Here is a 19,526-nt window from a genome sequence, read left to right on the forward strand (position 1 = left end):
CACAGAGTCCAAGAGTTCCCCTTAGAGGTAAGATATTGGCAAAAAGAGATCATTCTAATGCTCTATTTTGTGGTAGTGTGGTCGGGCAGTAGGCTTATCAGAGGGTAGTGTTAAGCATTTGTTGTACACGCACAGGCAATAAATGAGGAACACAAATTCAAAGACTTACTCCAGGCCAATAGGTTTTTATAGAGAAAAATATATTTTCCTAGTTTATTTTAAGAACCACAGGTTCAAGATTTACAAGTAATACTTCAAATGAAAGGTATTTCACTCAGGTATCTTAGGAACTTGGAATAATCATAATAGCATGTACAGTTTTGGCACAAATGGCAATAAGCTATTTTAAAAGTGGACACTGCAAAAATCAACAGTTCCTGGGGGAGGTAAGTAATTAAGTTCACAGGTAAGTAAAACACTTACAGGGTTCAAAGTTGGGTCCAAGGTAGCCCACCGTTGGGGGTTCAAGGCAACCCCAAAGTTACCACACCAGCAGCTCAGGGCCGGTCAGATGCAGAGGTCAAAGAGGTGCCCAAAACACATAGGCTTCAATGGTGAACAGGGGTGCCACGGTTCCAGTCTGCCAGCAAGTAAGTATCCGCGTCCTCGGGGGTGGACCAGGGGGGTTCTGTAGGGCACCAGGCGGGACACAAGCAGGCACAGAAAGTACACCCTCAGCGGCACAGGGGCGGCCGGGTGTAGAGTGCAAACAGGCGTCGGGTTTTGTATTGAAAGCAATGGGGAGACCCGGGGGTCTCTTCAACGATGCAGGGAGGCACAGTGGGGGCTCCTCGGGGTAGCCACTACCTGGGCTAGGCAGAGGGTGGCCTGGGGGTCGCTCCTGCACTGGAGTTCGGTTGCTTCTGGTCCTGGGGGCTGCGGGTGCAGTGTTGGTTCCAGGTGTCGGGTCCCTTGTTACAGGCAGTCGTGGTCAGGGGGAGCCTCTGGAGTTCCTCTGCAGGCGTCGCTGTGGGGGCTCAGAGGGGTCGTCTCTGGCTATTCACGGGCTCGCAGTCACCGGGGAGTCCTCCCTGTAGCGTTGGTTTTCCGCAGGTCGAGCTGGGGGCGTTGGGTGCAGAGTGGAAAGCCTCACGCTTCCGGCGGGAAACGTGAAGTCCTTAGAGTTGCTTCTTTGTTGCAAGAAAGTTGCAGATTGTTGAACAGGGCCACTGTTCACGGGAGTTTCTCGGTCCTTGGTTGCAGGGCAGTCCTCTGAGGTTTCAGAGGTCGCTGGTCCCTGTTGGATGCGTCGCTGTTGCAGTTTTCTTCGAAGTTGGGAGACAGGCCGGTAGGGCTGGGGCCAAAGCAGTTGTCGTCTTCGTCTTCACTGCAGGGCTTCAGGTCAGCAGTCTTTCTTCTTGTTAAGGTTGCAGGAATCTAGTTCCCTAGGTTCTGGGGGGCCCTAAATACTGAATTTAGGGGTGTGTTTAGGTCTGGGTCGGCAGTAGCCAATGGCTACTGTCCTTGAGGGTGGCTACACCCTCTTTGTGCCTCCTCACTGTGGGGAGGGGGGCACATCCCTAATTCTATTGGGGGAATCCTCCTTCTACAAGATGGAGGATTTCTAAAAGTAAGGGTCACCTCAGCTCAGGACACCTTAGGGGCTGTCCTGACTGGTGGGTGATTCCTTCTTTGTTTTTCTCATTATCTCCTCCAGCCTTGCCGCCAAAAGTGGGGGCAGTGGCCGGAGGGGCGGGCATCTCCACTAGCTGGGATGCCCTGTGGCGCTGTAACAAAGGGGGTGAGCCTTTGAGGCTCACCGCCAGGTGTTACAGTTCCTGCAGGGGGAGGTGAGAAGCAGTACAGGCTTTGTTCCTGGCCACAGAGTGACAAAGGCACTCTCCCCATGTGGCCAGCAACATGTCTGGTGTGTGGCAGGCTGGCAGAAACTAGTCAGCCCACACTGGAAGTCAGGTATGTTTTCAGGGGGCATCTCTAAGATGCCCTCTGCGTGTATTTTACAATAAATTGCACACTGGCATCAGTGTGCATTTATTGTGCTGAGAAGTTTGATACCAAACTTCCCAGTTTTCAGTGTAGCCATTATGGAACTGTGGAGTTCGTGTTTGACACACTCCAAGACCATATACTCTTATGGCTACCCTGCACTTACAATGTCTAAGGTTTTGCTTAGTCACTGTAGGGGCATAGTGCTCATGCACATATTCTCTCACGTGTGGTATAGTGCTGTAAGGCCTGCTAGAGGGGTGACTTACCTATGCCACAGGCAGTGTGAGGTTGGCATGGCACTCTGAGGGGAGTGCCATGTCGACTTAGTCATTTTCTCCCCTCCAGCACACACAAGCTGTGAAGCAGTGTGCATGTGCTGAGTGAGGGGTCCGCAGGGTGGCATAAGACATGCTGCAGCCCTTAGAGACCTTCCCTGGCATCAGGGCCCTTGGTACCAGGGGTACCAGTTACAAGGGACTTACCTGAGTGCCAGGGTTGTGCCAATTGTGGAGACAAAGGTACAGTTTAAGGAAAGACCAGTGGTGCTGGGGCCTGGTTACCAGGGACCCAGCACACTTTCAAATCATAACTTAGCATCAGCAAAGGCAAAAAGTCAGGGGGTAACCATGCCAAGGAGGCATTTCCTTACACTCGGCTTCTCTCCGCTTTTGCTTCCTCCTGCGTGGGGGCTACGGTTCTCCGCATATGTCCTTTCGCATCTCGGTGTCTGCTGCGGGGTCTGGGCTCTCGGGTGCCCCTCCTACGTTGGGTCACCCTGCTCCTCCAGCCAGTCTCTCACCTCTTGTGGTGTGCAAAAGAATCACGCCCCCCTGCCATCTGCCACCCTCAGCGTAGCTGGGAACAACATTGCATAGGAGATGTTCAGTTGCTGGAGGCGCTTCTTAATTTCCGAGTACGTTGCTCTTTGCCTCTGCACCTCTCTGGAAAAGTCAGGAAAGATACAGACCAGGCAATTTTCAAACTTTATTTCTCCAGCCTTTCTGGCCTGGGTCAGAATGTGATCCCGGTCCCTGTAGTGCAGTAGGCGAGCTATCACCTGTTGAGGCGCAGTCCCCTGGAAGAGGGGCCCTCGCAGGGACCCTGTGCGCCCTCTCAAGGGCGAAAAAGTGCAAAAGGCCCTCTGGCGCGACAGCCTCAGTGAGCCATCGCTCCAAGAACTCAGGGAGGTTACGCTGACCGATTTGTTCAGGGAGGCCTATTATGCGGATGTTATTTCTTCTGGACCTGAATCCCGCATCTTCTGCTCCGGCCATGAGAACTTCTGTTTGCTTCTCCAGCTTAGTGATTCGGACCCCCGCCTCCATCAGCCCGGGACTTATGGCGCCCAGCGTCTGCTCCGTCGCTGTTACTCTCTCCGCAAGGCGACGTTGGTCCTCCCTGAGCAGGCCTAGGTCAACCGCCAGTGAGTCGATCTTTGTTTCAAGGCTCTCCCTGGTAAATGTGATGGCTTGTATAATATCACTTAGCGAGAGGCCCCCCAGATAGGTCCTCGTCCGCGCCAGTCCGCGGTGTCTCAGCAGGGAAGGACGGGGCACAGGCCCGTTGTACATTTGCCTTGCCCGCCGCTTCCCTGTCTTGCCCATCCTGTGTGAGAGAGGGGGCCGCTATGTTTAAGTTTGTGTCGCAGGCCTCCCAATCTAGTGTTGTCTGGCTTGACTGCGCTGCTCACCTCTCTGCGCCACTTTCGGGTGAAGCAATTCAGGCCGCTCAGCCCGGTCAGATGTCCGCTCCGGCCCCGTCCCTCCCAGGGCCGCAGATAGGCATCCAAATTCCTCCAGCCCGCACAGCTCTCCTCCCGATGATTATGGGGAGAGGACGTTTCTCCCAAGGGCCCCACAATCCCCAGGCTGTTCACCCTTCGCTCCCCCACAGCCAAAGCGACTCCCAGGACCCTCTGGGGTCGCAGTAGACAGTCAGCGCCAGCCCACTGGTCCTGATATGCGCTGCATGATCGAAATCGGCCCCAGCCGCTCCTCGCCGAATAAACCAGGCCTCTCACCTAGCTGTTGGTGCTCGGCGTGGCCGCCATTTTAGGGACAGGTGGACTTCAGCCTTCAGCGCCTCCGTTCCTCTGCAGCGCTTCTCCTTGCTCGGGAGCCGCCCCGGCCTCGGCGGTTTTAATAACAGCTTCTCCGTTCACCGGGCATCCGTGTGACGCGGGACTGTCCAGGGGGGCAGAGTTCTTTTTGTAAGAGCGCGGCCACCATTTAGGGGTCAGGCAGTGTGCTTTCGGCTCGATCGACGATCTCCGGTTCCCATTCTTTCACCCCCAGAGCTGGAACCCTCTTGGTACTCAGGCCCCGGTCCTACAAGCCTCTCCTGGCGGGAATTGCTGCTGGTGCTTCAGGCAGCGCAGTCAGGATGGGTTTTTAGCGGAGGTCCCGGGCCGGAGCTCTTCCTCGTGCGCCAAGCCTGTAAATCCTGCCTTCCTGCCCGGCAACGAAGATACCTGCGGGCTGGAGAAGTGTAGCCTGGGGAGTTGACAAAGTTGCAGCGCGGATCCGGCCCCAGATAGCAAGTACCCCAGGCTTAAAAGTGCGGTGCAGCCAGAGGCCTCTGACATAAAATGGTGCACCCGACTTTGGGCCCCCCCCCAGCAGACCGCTGGTCGGCGGGGAGCCAATAGCGAGAAAAGTGAGTAGTCCGCGAGAGCTGCAATATGGAAACTGAGGTGGGGGAGAATGTAGTATGTGCACAGTGGCAGACAGGCAACCCGGAGCTGGTGATTGGGGGCGGGCCTGGCGCCTAGAATTTGCCTCCTCAGAGCTCCATCCTGGCACTGTTTGGAGGGAGCATTGGGGTCTGCAGAAGTAGCAGGCTGCCAGGGGGAGGCCAAGGAGAGCCTGGGGAAACCCCCTGACTACAGCAGTGTAAACAGGAGGTGAGCCGGACCTGAAATCAGAGGGGGAGGTGCAGGGTCCAACTGATTTGATGATCCGCAGCGGGGGATGAAGGCAGAAGACATGGACCTTGCTGTGGCCCTGCGAGGTGGTTTGGCTCTGTAGGGGGAGCAGATGGACCCCAACTGAAGGACGAATCGTGCACAGGTTGCAGGGCATCAGTGGGTTCTGCGCCTTGAAGGCCCTGGGGGCTGCGCCTCCCCAAACCTAAACTGGGAGCAGGACGGAAAGCGACCCTAGTGGAGTAGTGCCAGCTGGGAAGTGTTAAGTGCGTAACAACATTGAAATATGACATAACTGCTGCACGGCGGCCCCATTTAACGCTGCTCAAGAAGATTACTTCAAATCTGTTACTGCTGCCATACTGATTGACATTGGGGAGACCCACCGTTCTGAGCTGGAGTTGGGGGTGGGTGCCGCAGAGAGTTGTCGTGTAGGCTCTCATTATCCTAATGAGACTACTGGATTTTTGGGCGGCAAGATCGTTCGCAGTGTGGGGGACTAAGCCTGACCCACGGTGATGGACCCTTGTCACCCCAAATCCGGGTTATACTCCAGCTAACTAGCAGTGCCTTATCTCTCCCGAAGGGAAGAGACAATTGGGCAGCCGAGCGCATGACATCTTAGTACTTCCCAGGGAAGTCGTGGTCACTCAGGTCACAACCGTTGCTCTCATACACAGTACGGTCTCATATAAAAATTACAAAGGCAGTTTAAGTTTTAAAGATTGGTTTAATAAAATGACTGCATTTTATTTAGTAAGGCGTGAGCTGCAATAACCAGAACGAAACAACACAGTAGGATTAAAATAGTAACGATGAGAGTGAAGCACAAGAATAAGGCTATCATAGAGCAACTATATTAAGTTCTCTCTAAGTTATATTATGAGCACAGCATGGGAAGCTCTAAGCCTGCCTTTCAGGGTCCCCCGGGAGGACATCAACCCTCATGCCTGAGCAAAGGGCTGTAAGCTGCATCAGCATCTGCAACGGGGCAGTCAGCATCTAGTTGTAGGTTCCTGGTCGGAATCTCCCTCTGACCTGTAATAGGACTAGAAAGTGATTTTATAACTAACATGTAGATGTTCTAAGAAAATGTCCCTACGTAAGGATGTGTATCGTCTACGAACACTAGAGACTTAGGGCCATATTTATACTTTTTGACGCAAAACTGCGCTAACGCCATTCTGAAGCACCATGCAGGTGCCGTATTTATTCAATGACGTTAGTCGGCGTTAGCCGCCGGCGCTGCCTGGTGTGCGTGAAAAAAATGACGTACACCAGGCAGCGCCGGCGTAGGGGAATATGGAGCTTGGGCGCCAAAAAATGGGGCAAGTCAGGCTGAGGCAAATTTTTCACCTCAACCCGATTTGCAACATTTTTTTCGACTCCCAACCCCCATTGAAATGACTCCTGTCTTAGCAAAGACAGGAGTCATGCCCTCTTGCCATAGGCCATGCCCAGGGGACTTCTGTCCCCTGGGCATGGTCATTGGGCATAGTGGCATGTAGGGGGGCACAAATCAGGCCCCCCTATGCCACAAAAAAAAATATACTTACCTGAACTTACCTCAACTTCCCTGGGATGGGTCCCTCCATCCTTGGGTGTCCTCCTGGGGTGGGCAAGGGTGGCAGGGGGTGTCCCTGGGGGCATGGGAGGACACCTCTGGGCTCCTTCATAGCCCACAGGTCCCTTAACGCCTGCCTTGTCCAGGCGCTAAAAAACGGCGCAAAAGCGGCTGGACGTCATTTTTTTTGACCCGCCCACTCCCGGGCGTGAATTTTGCCCGGGAGTGTAAATACGACGCACATGCCTCAGAGTCACTTTTTTAGACGGGAACGCCTACCTTGCATATCATTAACGCAAAGTAGGTGTCCACGCTAAAAAATGACGCAAACTCCATGGATTTTGGCGCTAGACGCGTCTAACGCCAAAGTATAAATATGGAGTTAGTTTTGTGTCGGAATTGCGTCAAAAAAAAACAACGCAATTCCGGCTCAAACAGAGTAGAAATATGCCCCTAAACTTCTACCACGTGTACCGGCAATGTATCAGACTGTAGCCTTGACTGAAGCACAGGGTGAGAAAGAATGCAGTGTTTGCGAACACAGTGCTGAACTAAGCTAAACAGTGTGATAGAAAGAATAAAACAAGACCGTAAAACTGGTTATTGTAAAATAACAGTGCGAGGCGAAATAAAACGTGTCTAGGGCAAAGTGCACAGAGGCCTAATATGTGAACCTAACGTGCATAAAGCTATACTAAAAATGGCTACGCTACAGAGTGAATGAGCTCAGGATATGAGATATAGAATTCTATAGCACCTATTGAAGATTGCTAACCTGCCGTACCTAATTCAGAGGAGCGCTGCAACACCGTACCACTCCTCCATAATGGGCAAAGCGTTGAAGAAAAAGAAGGCACAGAGCAGGGGGGTTCAAAAGGACTGTGCTCGCCGGGCTCTACAGATGCAGTACCCACCTCGTACGCTTACCCTGGTCAGCTGCCAGAAACGACTTTGGACACGATTTTGCAGGCCATGGCAGCCTCCAGGGAGGCATTGGAACATAAAATTGATATGATAGCAACGGATTTGAGGATTTTAAAGGATGATCACAGAAAACTATCGGACAGAGTCTCCTCCACAGATCGCACCCTGGAAAACATACCGTTGGACGTCCACCAACTTAGGGAACGCATGAGCACATTGGAGGGCAAAGTGAAATCGCTGGAAGCCCGAGCAGAAGACTCAGAAAACAGATCTAGGAGAAGTAATATTAGAATAATAGGCCTAACTGAAAGAATTGAGGGGTCGAGAACAGATATGACAGACTTTTTGGAGCAGTGGCTCTGCGACAATGTTACCCCAGAGGGTTTTTCCCCCTACTACACACTCCAGCATGCCCACAGAGTACCACCCGACCGCACTTACCCAGCCGGTCATAGCCAAACTCTTGTACTTTAAGGGCCAAGACTATATTTTATCCCAAGCACAACAGAAAACTGAAATCCTGGTGGAAAATAACCATGTAATGATATTTCCAGACTTTACCAAGGAAGTCCAGAAACGGAGAGCTTTCTACACAGAGACAAAAAATAGGCTGAGGTCATTGGGAATCTCATATGCTTTATTTCCAGCAAAAATTTGAGTTACGCATAATGGCAAGACACTATTTTGTACACTGCCTCACAACTCTGGCAATGGCTGGACTCAACTCCCATGAGAGCCTACCTAGAACCAGATAAACCAGACCGAAAGCACAAAAAGAAAGCATGGAGAGCTGCAAGAGAAAAGAGTAATGTGGCTCCAACACAGAGCCAAGTCTTGCCAGAGGATGAGCAATGCATCAGACAACGATTCAGATTTGGAAAGCACCTTGATCTTCTCTAATGACTCTGAGGACCAGCTGCTGGTGTTGACCCCCAGAACGTCAGACAAACTTGTTTAAGGAGCTGGTGCTCCACTGTCAATGTAATTAATTGGGAGACACAGACAAGTGAAAATATAAACTGTAAATATGGTACTCTAAAATACTAACTTTCCACTTGCCACCGGTGTACAGATTGCACCCTCCTCTGAATAACTCCCCAGTAACACAAGCAGTCAAATCATTCAGAGACTGGCAAAATAATTGGGGCTTGGTGGACTCTTGGAGACAAATGCACCCTGGGGAGAGGGATTGCTCCTTTTACTCAGGGCTACATGACCTTCATGTTAGGCTTGATACATTCCTGACTTCACCTGCTGTCAACAGTACTGCACAGTCATCGAAGTATTTATGCAGGACACTGTCTGATCACAACCCTCTACTGTTATCATTAACATGGCACAGAAAGCGCCCTCGTATACCAACCTGGTGACAAAGAGTAGAAAACCTAGATGATATAGTGTTTGGCCACACTATCGGAGAGGCCATAAGGGGATGCCTTTCGGAGAACGCAGCGTCCAACTGCACCCAGACAACAGAATAGGAAGCCTTTAAAACAGTAATCAAAGGCAGGTGCATAGCAGAAGTGGTGTGGGTTAGGCGTACTCCGGTAAAGGAAATTGAGAACAAGGAAAAGACACTTCATACGTCGGAATGTTAGAGGCCAGCAGACCCTGCACTGGTGCTGCGATTGTTAGAAGCAAAAGAGGAGGTCACAGCTTCAATAGAGAAGCTGCAATGTTTTGATTATAAATCTTACAGGACAGGATCGCACGCTGAAACTGACAAGGCTGGAACTCTATTAGCAAGGTTGGGGAACCCGGCCGCCATAACTCCCTAATATTAGAACTAGACGCCGCAAATGGCAAACGGTTGTGTCATCAAACTGATATTAATAATAGATTTGCCAAGTATTACACCTCCCCATATGCAGGACCTTGGGCAGACCTTCCTCCCACCTGCAGCTCCTAGAGATAGGAAACCTTCCACGCGTCCAAGAGTAAGACGTGCAGGACCTAAGGGGGCTGATAACCATCACCGAGGTCAGAGCAGCTGTTGAAACTATGGCTAGAGGTAAGGTGCCTGGTGCAGATGGCCTCCCAGTGGAGTTCTATGCCATATATTATACTGAATTAGCTCCTTAATTGGTAGAGCTTTATATTGAGGCACTGGAGAGAGGTTATCTACTCCCTACGATGAGGGAGGCCTTGGTAGTACCAACAATGAAACCGGGCAAACCAGCTACAGAGGTGCAGTCATATCGCCCCCTATCCATGCTAAACATGGATTACAAAATCCTAAGAAGGATCCTGGCTACATGCCTTCTCCCACACATGCATAAAGGGATCCACCCGGATCAGATTGGCTTCATCCCAAACCGTAATACAGCCACCAACATTCAACGCCTTGCCTCCCTCCTGAGCCCTTTGCATCCAGAGACAGAAGAGGCCGTGCTAATAGCAATTGACATAGAAAAGGCGTTTGATAGCCCGAGATGGGACTATTTATATAGGGCTGTGGAGAGGATGGTATTGGGACAGGGATTAGTCAGATGGACCAAACTACAGCACACTCAGCCCACAGCCCGTGTTAGGATGAGTAGAACAATTTCAGAATCATATATAGTGGGTCCGGGTACGCGACAGGGTTGCCTCCTCTCCCCCCCTTCTATTTGCACTAGCGGTGGAACCGTTAGCACGTGCAGCCAAATTGGGAAATCAGTATGATAGGTTAATAGTACATGGGCAACCGCATAAAATAGTGCTATATGCGTATGATATGATCCTTTTCCTCTGTAATGCAGACTTGGACCTGCGGGTGCTAGCTCGCTACTCAAATGCTTTGAGATATTATCAGGCCTCAGCATAAACTGTCAAAAGTCTCATCTTCCAATTGCACTATCACACACCCCCACCACGCGACTTACAGGGTTTAAAATGGGAGGAGTACACATTTTGTTATCTTGACATGCAAATTTATCATGACCCAGGTGACTTGCAGGAGGGAAATGTGGGCGCCACGATCAGGAAACTTCGAGGAAATTTGACATTCTGGAAGACACTCCCACTGTCAGTGGCAGCCCGCATTGCAGTAGCTAAAATGGTAGCTTTACTAAGGCTGGTTTATTTCTTTACTGCACTACCAATTTTTCTTCCACAATCCCTCTTCTGGGAATTAAACAAAATGCTATTTGAACACATTTGGGGGAAGAGTAGACGCAGGGTAGCTTTGAGCAAGTTGCAGCGCCCTATAGAAGAAGGGGGGGAGCTGCCCCGGACATGGAACTGTATTACCTGGCGGGTCAACTCCAATGGTTTGCACAATGGCTCAATGCGTGGCAGCAGATGGATGGAGTAGTACCCCACAATGCCCCTCTCTATCTCGCACTACTTTGCATCCTGATAGCATCCAAACTACCTCGCCCCAGCGACACAGCAGAATTACAAGTAATAAGGCGCTGCGAGATATGCAGTGTACTCGGACAACATCTCCTTACGCACCTGACCTCCTGCTGAGCTGCTTGGTAACCCTGCCGTGTGGACAAAATCTGAGGGGGGTGTTGAGATGGGAGGAACACGGTATCTCCATCCCAGGAGACCTTTAGAGAGATGGACAGCTTATGCCCTTTGATGTCCTGACAGACAATTATGGATTACCGCAAGGACAATTCCTACTACATAGAATACTAGCCACTAAAATTAGGCGGCATTGGGGAAAGGGGCCTTTAGAAACCAAACTTCATTTTTGCTGCCAGACATTGTGTACAATAAGTGGCAGGGTTAAAGCAGTCACGCAACTGCACAATGCATTACGGGCGGACACACTACTCCCATTAGATGCTCTGCGCCTTAAATGGGAAGGTGGTATTGGCATCTCAAAAGATGAAATGCTATGGTCCTCCATCTTATCACACACAGACACAATATCTAGGAATGCCCATTTTAAATTAATAATGTCTTTATACTGCATCGAGCTTATCTCACTCCTGGTACAATAGCACGAGTGTTACTTACAGAAGATACTTGTTGCCCTCGCTGCTCAGAACCAAAAGCTGATTTTGTTCATGTGATGTGGTCTTGCCTGCAGATTGAGAGCTTTTGGGAGGGAGTATTTCACTGTATAGCTGAGGTAACGGAGAAACCGATTACGGCCACACCTATGAATGGCCTACTGGGGGTTTTCCCACACCCACACTCCCTAACACTGGGTACAAAATGTATAGACTTTGTTCTCGTTCTAGCTAAAGGATACATAACAATGCATTGGAAGGCTACCAGAGGTCTGTGTATAGATCGATGGCAAAAAGTCTTGTTGATATGGGCGGAAATAGAAGGGCGAGTATTATATATAGAAGCGGCGAGAGGACATTATACTCCTGAAAAAGCCAGAGACTGGGATCATATAGTTGACTGTTTAAGGGCTCCGGATTTGTCCACCCCTGACACTTCCATGTCCCCTGCACAACATGAGGATGATAAAGAAGAAGGGACCACATGAGTAATATTACATTACTATAAACCATCTCATTGAATGGGACACGTAGCTAGGGTGGTTTCATTCGTTTTAGGGGCAGAAGATGTAACATGGTGTGCAAGCTGAAAATGTTAGATTGTTTCACCTGGGGGATTGCTAATATCACCTAAAGTACACTATTTTACGCTGATAATGATTACTGTATAACATATGTATTCAACCTACTATGAAGTGTGTTTTATGTGAAATGACAATAAAATTCTGTTAAAAAAAAACATACAACAAAATTTTTGCTGTAGAGGCATGCATGGTAAAGGCATATTTGTGGTCAAAATTATCGTTGTTAAGGAATGCGTGGTAGTGTCCTGGTCGTTGTAATGACCGCGGAGTAAGTGCATGCGTAGTAATAGCATGTGTCGATTGGTCACACAACCCCTGAGTATCATTTGTACTTTTTTCCCCACTATTACTTTTTTGTGTTTTATTATTATTAAAGACCATTTTTTGATACAAGTTGATTGGGCTTGTTATATGGGCATGATGACATTCCCATATTATTGTTTAGATTATCGTTGTTGAGAGACTGTTCTTCCTTGTAATTATTATGTTTCAGTTGTTCACAAAGAAATATTTCTATATCTTAGCCTAGCTCTCACACCTCTTAGTGATGTTCTTGGAATCAACACCACACCATCCAAATAACCTCTTGTGTGTTCATTCCTTGTTATCTGATCATCATGTTAAAGGTCTTGTGATGTAACTTAATGTGATGTTATCGTTATTCAAATTAAAGATGTTAGAAATGTGAAAAATGTTGCCAAATATACTTTAGCCTCATAGTGGGCTGCATCATGGTGCCACGTGGTGTGCTACATGGGAATCAAGGTCAGATCAAGAAAAGGAGGTATCTTGAAGGGTACGGGGGAGACAGTGCTGAGATAAAAAAAAGTGCCTATCATTTGTAGTCTTTCTTTTACCATTTCTAAAATTTTAATGTAAAATACAATGGGCGTGAATTGCCTGAAAATGGATCAGAAACTTAAAGTTGTTGGAAACAGGGCCCCCAAATTATGTTTGCCCCGGGCCTTGAAAATTCTTAAGATGTCTTTGCTCAACAGACTGCCACTTTTTTCCACATTAACCGTTTGCTCACATACTTATTTGACCTTTGTAGTTAATTTATCTTCATGGCTGACAGAGGCTTAGTAAATCTACATATAACATATGTGCTTTTCCATGCGCTTCTCGGGACGTGATCCCTGCAGTACCTTAGATAACATACAGTGCACCATAAGGCTTACCTTGGAGTAATACTTGCGGGCGGCTATTCTATCTTCTCGTACACCCAGGCCTAGCTGAAGACATCTTGCCAAGTAAAAGGTTGCTATGGCAACTCCTTTTGCTGTGTACAAAGGAAGGCAATCTGTCATCTTCGCTAACATTTCAATATTATCGAAATCTGCAATCCTGTAATAAAATATGCAAAATTAAGTTCCACAACATTAAAAGGGTTAAAACAATAAACAACAATTTTTACTAAGTTAAATTAAAAAGTAGTGTTAATAAATAAAACTGCCTAGAGTCTAGACGGTACTGCTAGATTTCGGCTCTCCATTAGTTGGAATTTCATGGAAATCTGGGACCACCCTCCTCGATCAGGAACTACTTCTTCCCAAACGTAGGTATCTCTCAGCACATACTGATGTCTACAAAAAAAAAAAAACAGTGCAAGTTGTTGCTTTGCGTCAAGGGGGCATACCAGTGCTACCACCCATGGGTTCTGATGCAAACCCTATCTACTAACAAAAGGAGACATGGGTTTGCCCCAAAAATTAACACCACTGTAAAGAAAGCATTTAAAAGAGAATCACTTTAATTTCTCTTTTCTTTTCCGACGTTGCATGTGAGTTGCACTGTACAGCACACATACAAAGTAGGGAAAGTTGTAAAGTGAGTCTAAGCATGGTATTTTGTATGGGTACCCGTCCAGTAGAAATCCTATGCCCGACACACGCAGACGCCTTTACACTATGGGGCACAGGTGTGTGCGTGGTGCCTGGCTGCATAACTCTGCGCCAGGGCTAGGCAGAGAAGAGGACAGTGCCATATCTCTGTAGATACAACGCTGCCGTTCACTCTCTCTTTAATGCAACACAGCGCACCAAATTTGGGTGCTGCACTACGTTTCCTCAGAGTTTGGTAAAGCTGGGCCCACAAGTTGTCTTGTGCAGGAAATTTTCGGGACGGGCTTGATGAACTATTCAAATGCTAAGCTCCGATATCTATGAAAATCTTGTATTTTTGTATGCATGCCTAAAGTGACTGTTATTATTTTGACAGGAAATCCAACAATTAACTGATGAGGTCAAGGTTGAAATGCAAACTGTTTTTCAAAGTGGGGAAATCCCTTCTATATCCACGAAAACTTGAAGGTAATAGGGAGTTCACAACTCAATTTGCCCACCAGCTCCACCATTTTTGCCAGTAGGGCCATCAATACAGTTACTTGTGTTCTCTGATGATACTATTAAGTACAGTTACCGGGCCCACTGGGATGACGATAACTGCAGCAGCATGGCTAACCTGCAAACTTTCACCCCGGCACACTGGATAACTAAAGCAGTAATCTCTGTGTGAAAATTGGGACAGGAATGAGGAATAACCAGGGCAACTGAATGTGTTTAATCCGATTCCCTCCTTTATTACCCATTCCTAAGTGGAAACAGATAGTCCTGCTTGGATTTAGCCAGTATTTCCAGCAACTGGGGCTACCATCCAGGCGTAACATATCATTGGGGACGAGAATCACATGACCCATTTACGGCAACTTGTAATGAGGCTCTACATCAGATGTACAAACTTAGGCCCATATTTATGAAACGTTAGCGTCATTATTTGTGCATACTTATATTTTGACACTAGACACCAGTCTAGCCTTAGTGCTATAATTAGCTCCCTACGCTAAAACAGCGCGCACCTAGGAAGCAGACCTAATAAATAACGCCGAGGCCAATTAGCGTCAAATTTTAATGCCTGGTCAGATCAGGCGTTAAAGTGATGTTAAACACATTTCCCAAGGGAAACACCATGTAGTCCACCATGGTGTCACTATTTTTGGGGTCCTAGATGCCCACCCCAACCATCACCACCACCCACACCACAGGGACACTACAGGAGAGGGAAGCCCATCCCAGGTAAGTTGACGTGCTTAACTGTTGTGTGCCACTAGGGTCCCCTTACATGGGGCCCTCTGGCTGGCACTGGTTCTGCTGCTGTTGTTAAGGGAACACTGGTCCCCTGGCGTGGACATTGTGTTTGTAGTAATGTCTCCTGTCCCTACTCGGACAGGCATAATTTTTTGGCTCCTTGTACAACCAAAAAATGACACTAGGTTGACTAGTGCCAGATTTTATGCCACTAATCAGTCTGGCGTAATTTTGGCCCACTAGCACTATCCTTCCTAACGCCTCCCAGCAGCGGCCAGCATCTGCCATGACGCTAACCATTTCTTAGTGCCATTGTGCGTCATTTTGTGAATATGGCGCACAGATGGCGATAGGGAATGGCGTTAGCTAGCGGTAATTTTTCTGACGCACAACTGTGCTAGCACGGTTGTGCGTCATTTTCCATAAATATGGGCCTTGGTGTGAGAAACTAATTGGAATATTGGTGGAACCCAAAATGCTATGACTTGGTGGATCTTCACCACTCCGGTTTCCAAATGACCACTCCGTTCGCATCCCAAGGGAACACCTATGAGAAAACTCATAACTCTAAACTTAGAACTGCCCAAAATCATGCCTACCTGCAGACTTTCCATTGCCATAAGTTCCTTCTGTGGGTATATTGTAAGTATCTGCCATTTGCCCTTGCCGACATTTTGATGCATGTGTATATGAAACTCAGGTGTGCCAGGGTGTTTTAATCTGGCCCTATAAAGCCACCAGATGTACATCCAGTTGTTTAATTACCCTAGCTCTTAAGAAGAAAATCCTAGAGAGTTCCAAGGAGGAGTAAGAATTGGAGCATCGGCTAAAGATTCCAACGACTAGTGAAAATCTGGCAGCAGAATTCTTAATTTATGCCAGCTTGTACTGCAAAAAATACCCAGAGAACAGCACTGCCCTATTTAAGTATACAGATGTTAAAAGGTATACTATTTGGGGGACTTACCTAGGTACCATACAACCAAGAACTCAGAGCCAAGCTGTGGGAAGAGGTGTAGGGGTGGTTTCAACAGGGAGAAGTCAGGAATTTGTGTCAGGAGTGCACTGGGGGATATAACAGAGGTTTCTGTAATAGGGAGCACTGTGGCTTTAGACACCAGAGTTCAAAATGCGCACTTAAGCATCCCAGGGCTTACAGTGGAGTTTCTGCAAATTTTCCGCAAGGAAGGTGGGGAGGTCAAGGACAGGCATAGCCTCCCAGGGGAGGATCAGCTGGCTAACGAGGAGTGCTCTCAGGCCACTGGGAAAAGGCACATATTTCTATTAAGTTGGGGCATTTGTTAATTTGCTTGAAATGGTATGGAGGCAGACTGGATGCTGACATGTTGTGGGATGGCTTTTCATTTGCTTTTAAGTTGTGGAATGGAGATCCGCAGGTGTGGAGTTGGGCAGAGAATCTTCAGTCAGAAAAAGTGCTGCCAGAGGTGGCGTGGGAAATATTGATGAAAGAGGTAAGAGACGGGAGGATGAAAGGAATGTTAGCAGATTAGTCTTTGGAGAATTTGATTAAATTTCCCATTGATGTGGTAACCAAAAAAGCATTTACCTTGGCCAGAAGGTATCTCAGTATACGACTTCATTTAAGAGGAAGTAATATCAGTATTGTATGCTTCAGCTGATGTGGCTTTTTAATATTTGAGAAAGGCAGGTGGGGGAGGGGGTCTACATGGCAAAGTGTGACATTGAGTCTGCTTACGTGCTACTGACTGTGCACCCAATGGATTATAAACTACCAAGAATGTGTTTAGCGGTTGGTATTTCATGGTCAAATGCCTGCCAAGGAGTTGTTCAGTCTTGTGTGCATTGTTAGAGAAGTCCAGGACTTTTTTACAGTGGGATTTTGAGTTGCAATCTGGAGCTCATACAGTCACTTATTACTTGTACGACTTTCTGTTGGTAGGGTTGGCGTACCCCACAGAATATGCAGTAATATTGGATGTTTTCCAGGAAGTGATGCAAGACACTGGAGTTTCTGTGGTGCCGGAGAAAAAGTGGGACCAGATAGAGTGCTGTTGTACTTGGAAAGAGAAATTGATCCTGAGAAAATGAAGGCCTGGTTGCCGGAGGAGTAGTGAGTGGTTTTGTTGCTAATACTGCATGAAATGTTCCAGTGGGAGAAGGCAGTGTTGCAAGGGATTCAGATCCTGTTGCAGCACTTCAATTTTGGGCAGCGAAGGCAGGGTAAAGCTTTGCAGAAGATCGGGTTGGCCATGGTGGGACACGCTATGCCACACAATAAGGTTTGTCTCGCTGCAAGGGTGAAAGTGGTTTGAGGGCATGGAAAGTGTTTTTGGAAAGATTTATGGCATACCTTCGAAGGAGCTAGGGCGGAAGCCGAATGGTCCATACACATCTTTCCAGATGCTGTAGGACGTGGCGGCTGGGGGTTGTTATGGCAGGGGAAATGGTATGTGGAGATGAATGGACATAGTTGGACATAGCCTTGGTGCTGTGGGGAAGCAATTTCAGGAATAAGAAGGTATTTTAATGTTGACAATATGATAATTTTGAACATTGTAAACAGACGGCACAAGATTTGATAGTACTACAACTGCTGCAAATGGATGCTTGGACAAAATATCGAGTTCAAAATATCTGACTGAAAAATTATCAGGAAAAAATATTGTAACACCAAAGAATCATACCATAGAATAGTGTTGTCAACAATATTGATTATTTGGTAGTAATGTTGTTTTTAAGTATATTGCTCTTCTAAATATTTTTTTCAGTAATACAGTTACAATGATATTGGTGTTTTGACCACTGACTCCATGTTACACTTAGCCTAGCAGCACACCATCACATTGGTGGCCACCAGCTTCATTTTGCCTATTGACTTTATTTTAGCATTAGCCACTGCCACCTTAGAGGTGCAGATGTTAGAAGTGCAGAAGCTGCAAGTATTTTTCCGTGCCCATGTTATGCAATATGTTTTCACTCATGTTTTTATTCTATGTGTCTGTGTTCTTTCTCACCAAGGGCTTAGAGAGATAAGTATGTGCTAGGATGATGTTTATGGTACAGCAGGGAACAGTTTGGTTTTGAGAGAGCACCTTGGGATCCTGGCCAGTTCCAACATCTGGAGAGAAGGAGGAGGATGTTGTCCACATATAGGAGGGCCCTCACTTCGAGGGGACCTACGGTGATCCCCTTCATCTCATTGGATATGTGCACGGCAGCTGAGAGGAGTTCCATTGTGAGGAAGAACAGTAGTGGGAAGAGAGGGCAACCGTGGCGTGTACCTCTGTAGATCGAAAAGGGTCAAGACACAAAGACCCTACATTGAACTTCTGCGCCCGAGGTGTCGTAGAGGAGCCAGGCTTTCGAGATGAAGTTGTCTCTAAGACCCATCCTTGCCATTATTCTGAAGAGATATGGCCATTCCACCCAGTCAAACGCCTTTTCAGCATCAAAGGAAAGTGCTATTATCTCATCCAAATCAGCTTTTACATGTTATAGGACATGTGTGAGGGTTTGGAGATGTTCACACAATGTACATCCAGGGACAAAACCAACCTCAGAGGGGTGAATCAGCTGTTGAATCACATTCCATAGCCCACTGGCCAGAATTGTGGTGCGAATCTTGGGATTAACATTAATAAGGGAAATGGGGCAGTAGCTGCCACTCTATTGTTGATCTTTACAAATGATGGTGGCTGTGTTGGAGATATGGCCCAAGGAGCATACATCAGCGGCTTCTTTATAGGCACAAGCCTGAAGTGGCATCTGAAGCGATTTACCTATTTTGTAAAACCCGCTGGGGAACCCATCTTCCCCTGGTAATTTGCAAGTGGAGAGAAGCAAGATGGCCTCCTCTACTACTTCTTCTGTGATGTCCCCATCTAAGAGGACACTGCCCTCATCTGTAAGGGAGGGTAAGTGTAGAGGCTGTAGGAAGGCATCTATTTCTTCAGTAGAGGGAGAACCTCGGAGTGGTATAGTCTAGAATAAAAGTTGTTACACCTCTCTAACATTTCTCGAGGGCGTGTCAGAAGTGCTCCGGCACCATATCAGAGAACTGGAACAATAAGCTTAGTCTCCTGCTAGCACAACTGGGATGCGAGGAGGCACCCGGCCTTCTCACTTTGATCATATTTTCACTATTGGAGTTTCACCAATGCCTTTTGCGCTAAGACTGTGAAAAGTGCATTAAGACAAGTGTTGGCAAGTTTGAGGGCTCTACAGTGAGTGGCATTAGGGGACTCAGTACGCTGTTAGGGTAGCTACATCCCTCCCCATGTATTGCAGGGTGTCTCAGGCCCTAAGTTAGCTTTAGCTGAGTCCCTCATCATAGCGCCTATCAGTGCGGCCTTCCCAGTGGCCCACACCACTTGATTCAAGGCTACAGATCCCTTGATGTCTTGGATATAGGTGCAGATGTGTGTTCAGAGAGCACCCGCATGAGAAGGGGGCAGGTGAGCCCCAGATCTAGGTCCAAGCAGACCATACTATGGTCTGTGACTGCTGCCTCGAGGATGGTGCAGCATATGATGTAGGGGAGGAGCGGGCTTTGAAGGAGGAAATATT

General features: G+C 47.9%; 1 protein-coding gene across 2 annotated transcripts in view; it reads right to left on the reverse strand.

Annotated features, from left to right (window-relative positions):
- Window positions 1-19,526, reverse strand: part of LRP2BP (LRP2 binding protein) — a 222,570-nt gene that overhangs the window by 18,202 nt on the left and 184,842 nt on the right. For both annotated transcript variants that reach the window (XM_069199666.1, XM_069199657.1), the window contains exon 8: window positions 13,074-13,239. In XM_069199666.1, coding sequence (XP_069055767.1) covers window positions 13,074-13,239 — 166 coding nt within the window. The remainder of the gene's footprint in view (window positions 1-13,073; window positions 13,240-19,526) is intronic.

Source organism: Pleurodeles waltl, chromosome 1_2, assembly GCF_031143425.1.
Source record: "Pleurodeles waltl isolate 20211129_DDA chromosome 1_2, aPleWal1.hap1.20221129, whole genome shotgun sequence".
NCBI classification, from domain to species: Eukaryota; Metazoa; Chordata; class Amphibia; order Caudata; family Salamandridae; genus Pleurodeles; species Pleurodeles waltl.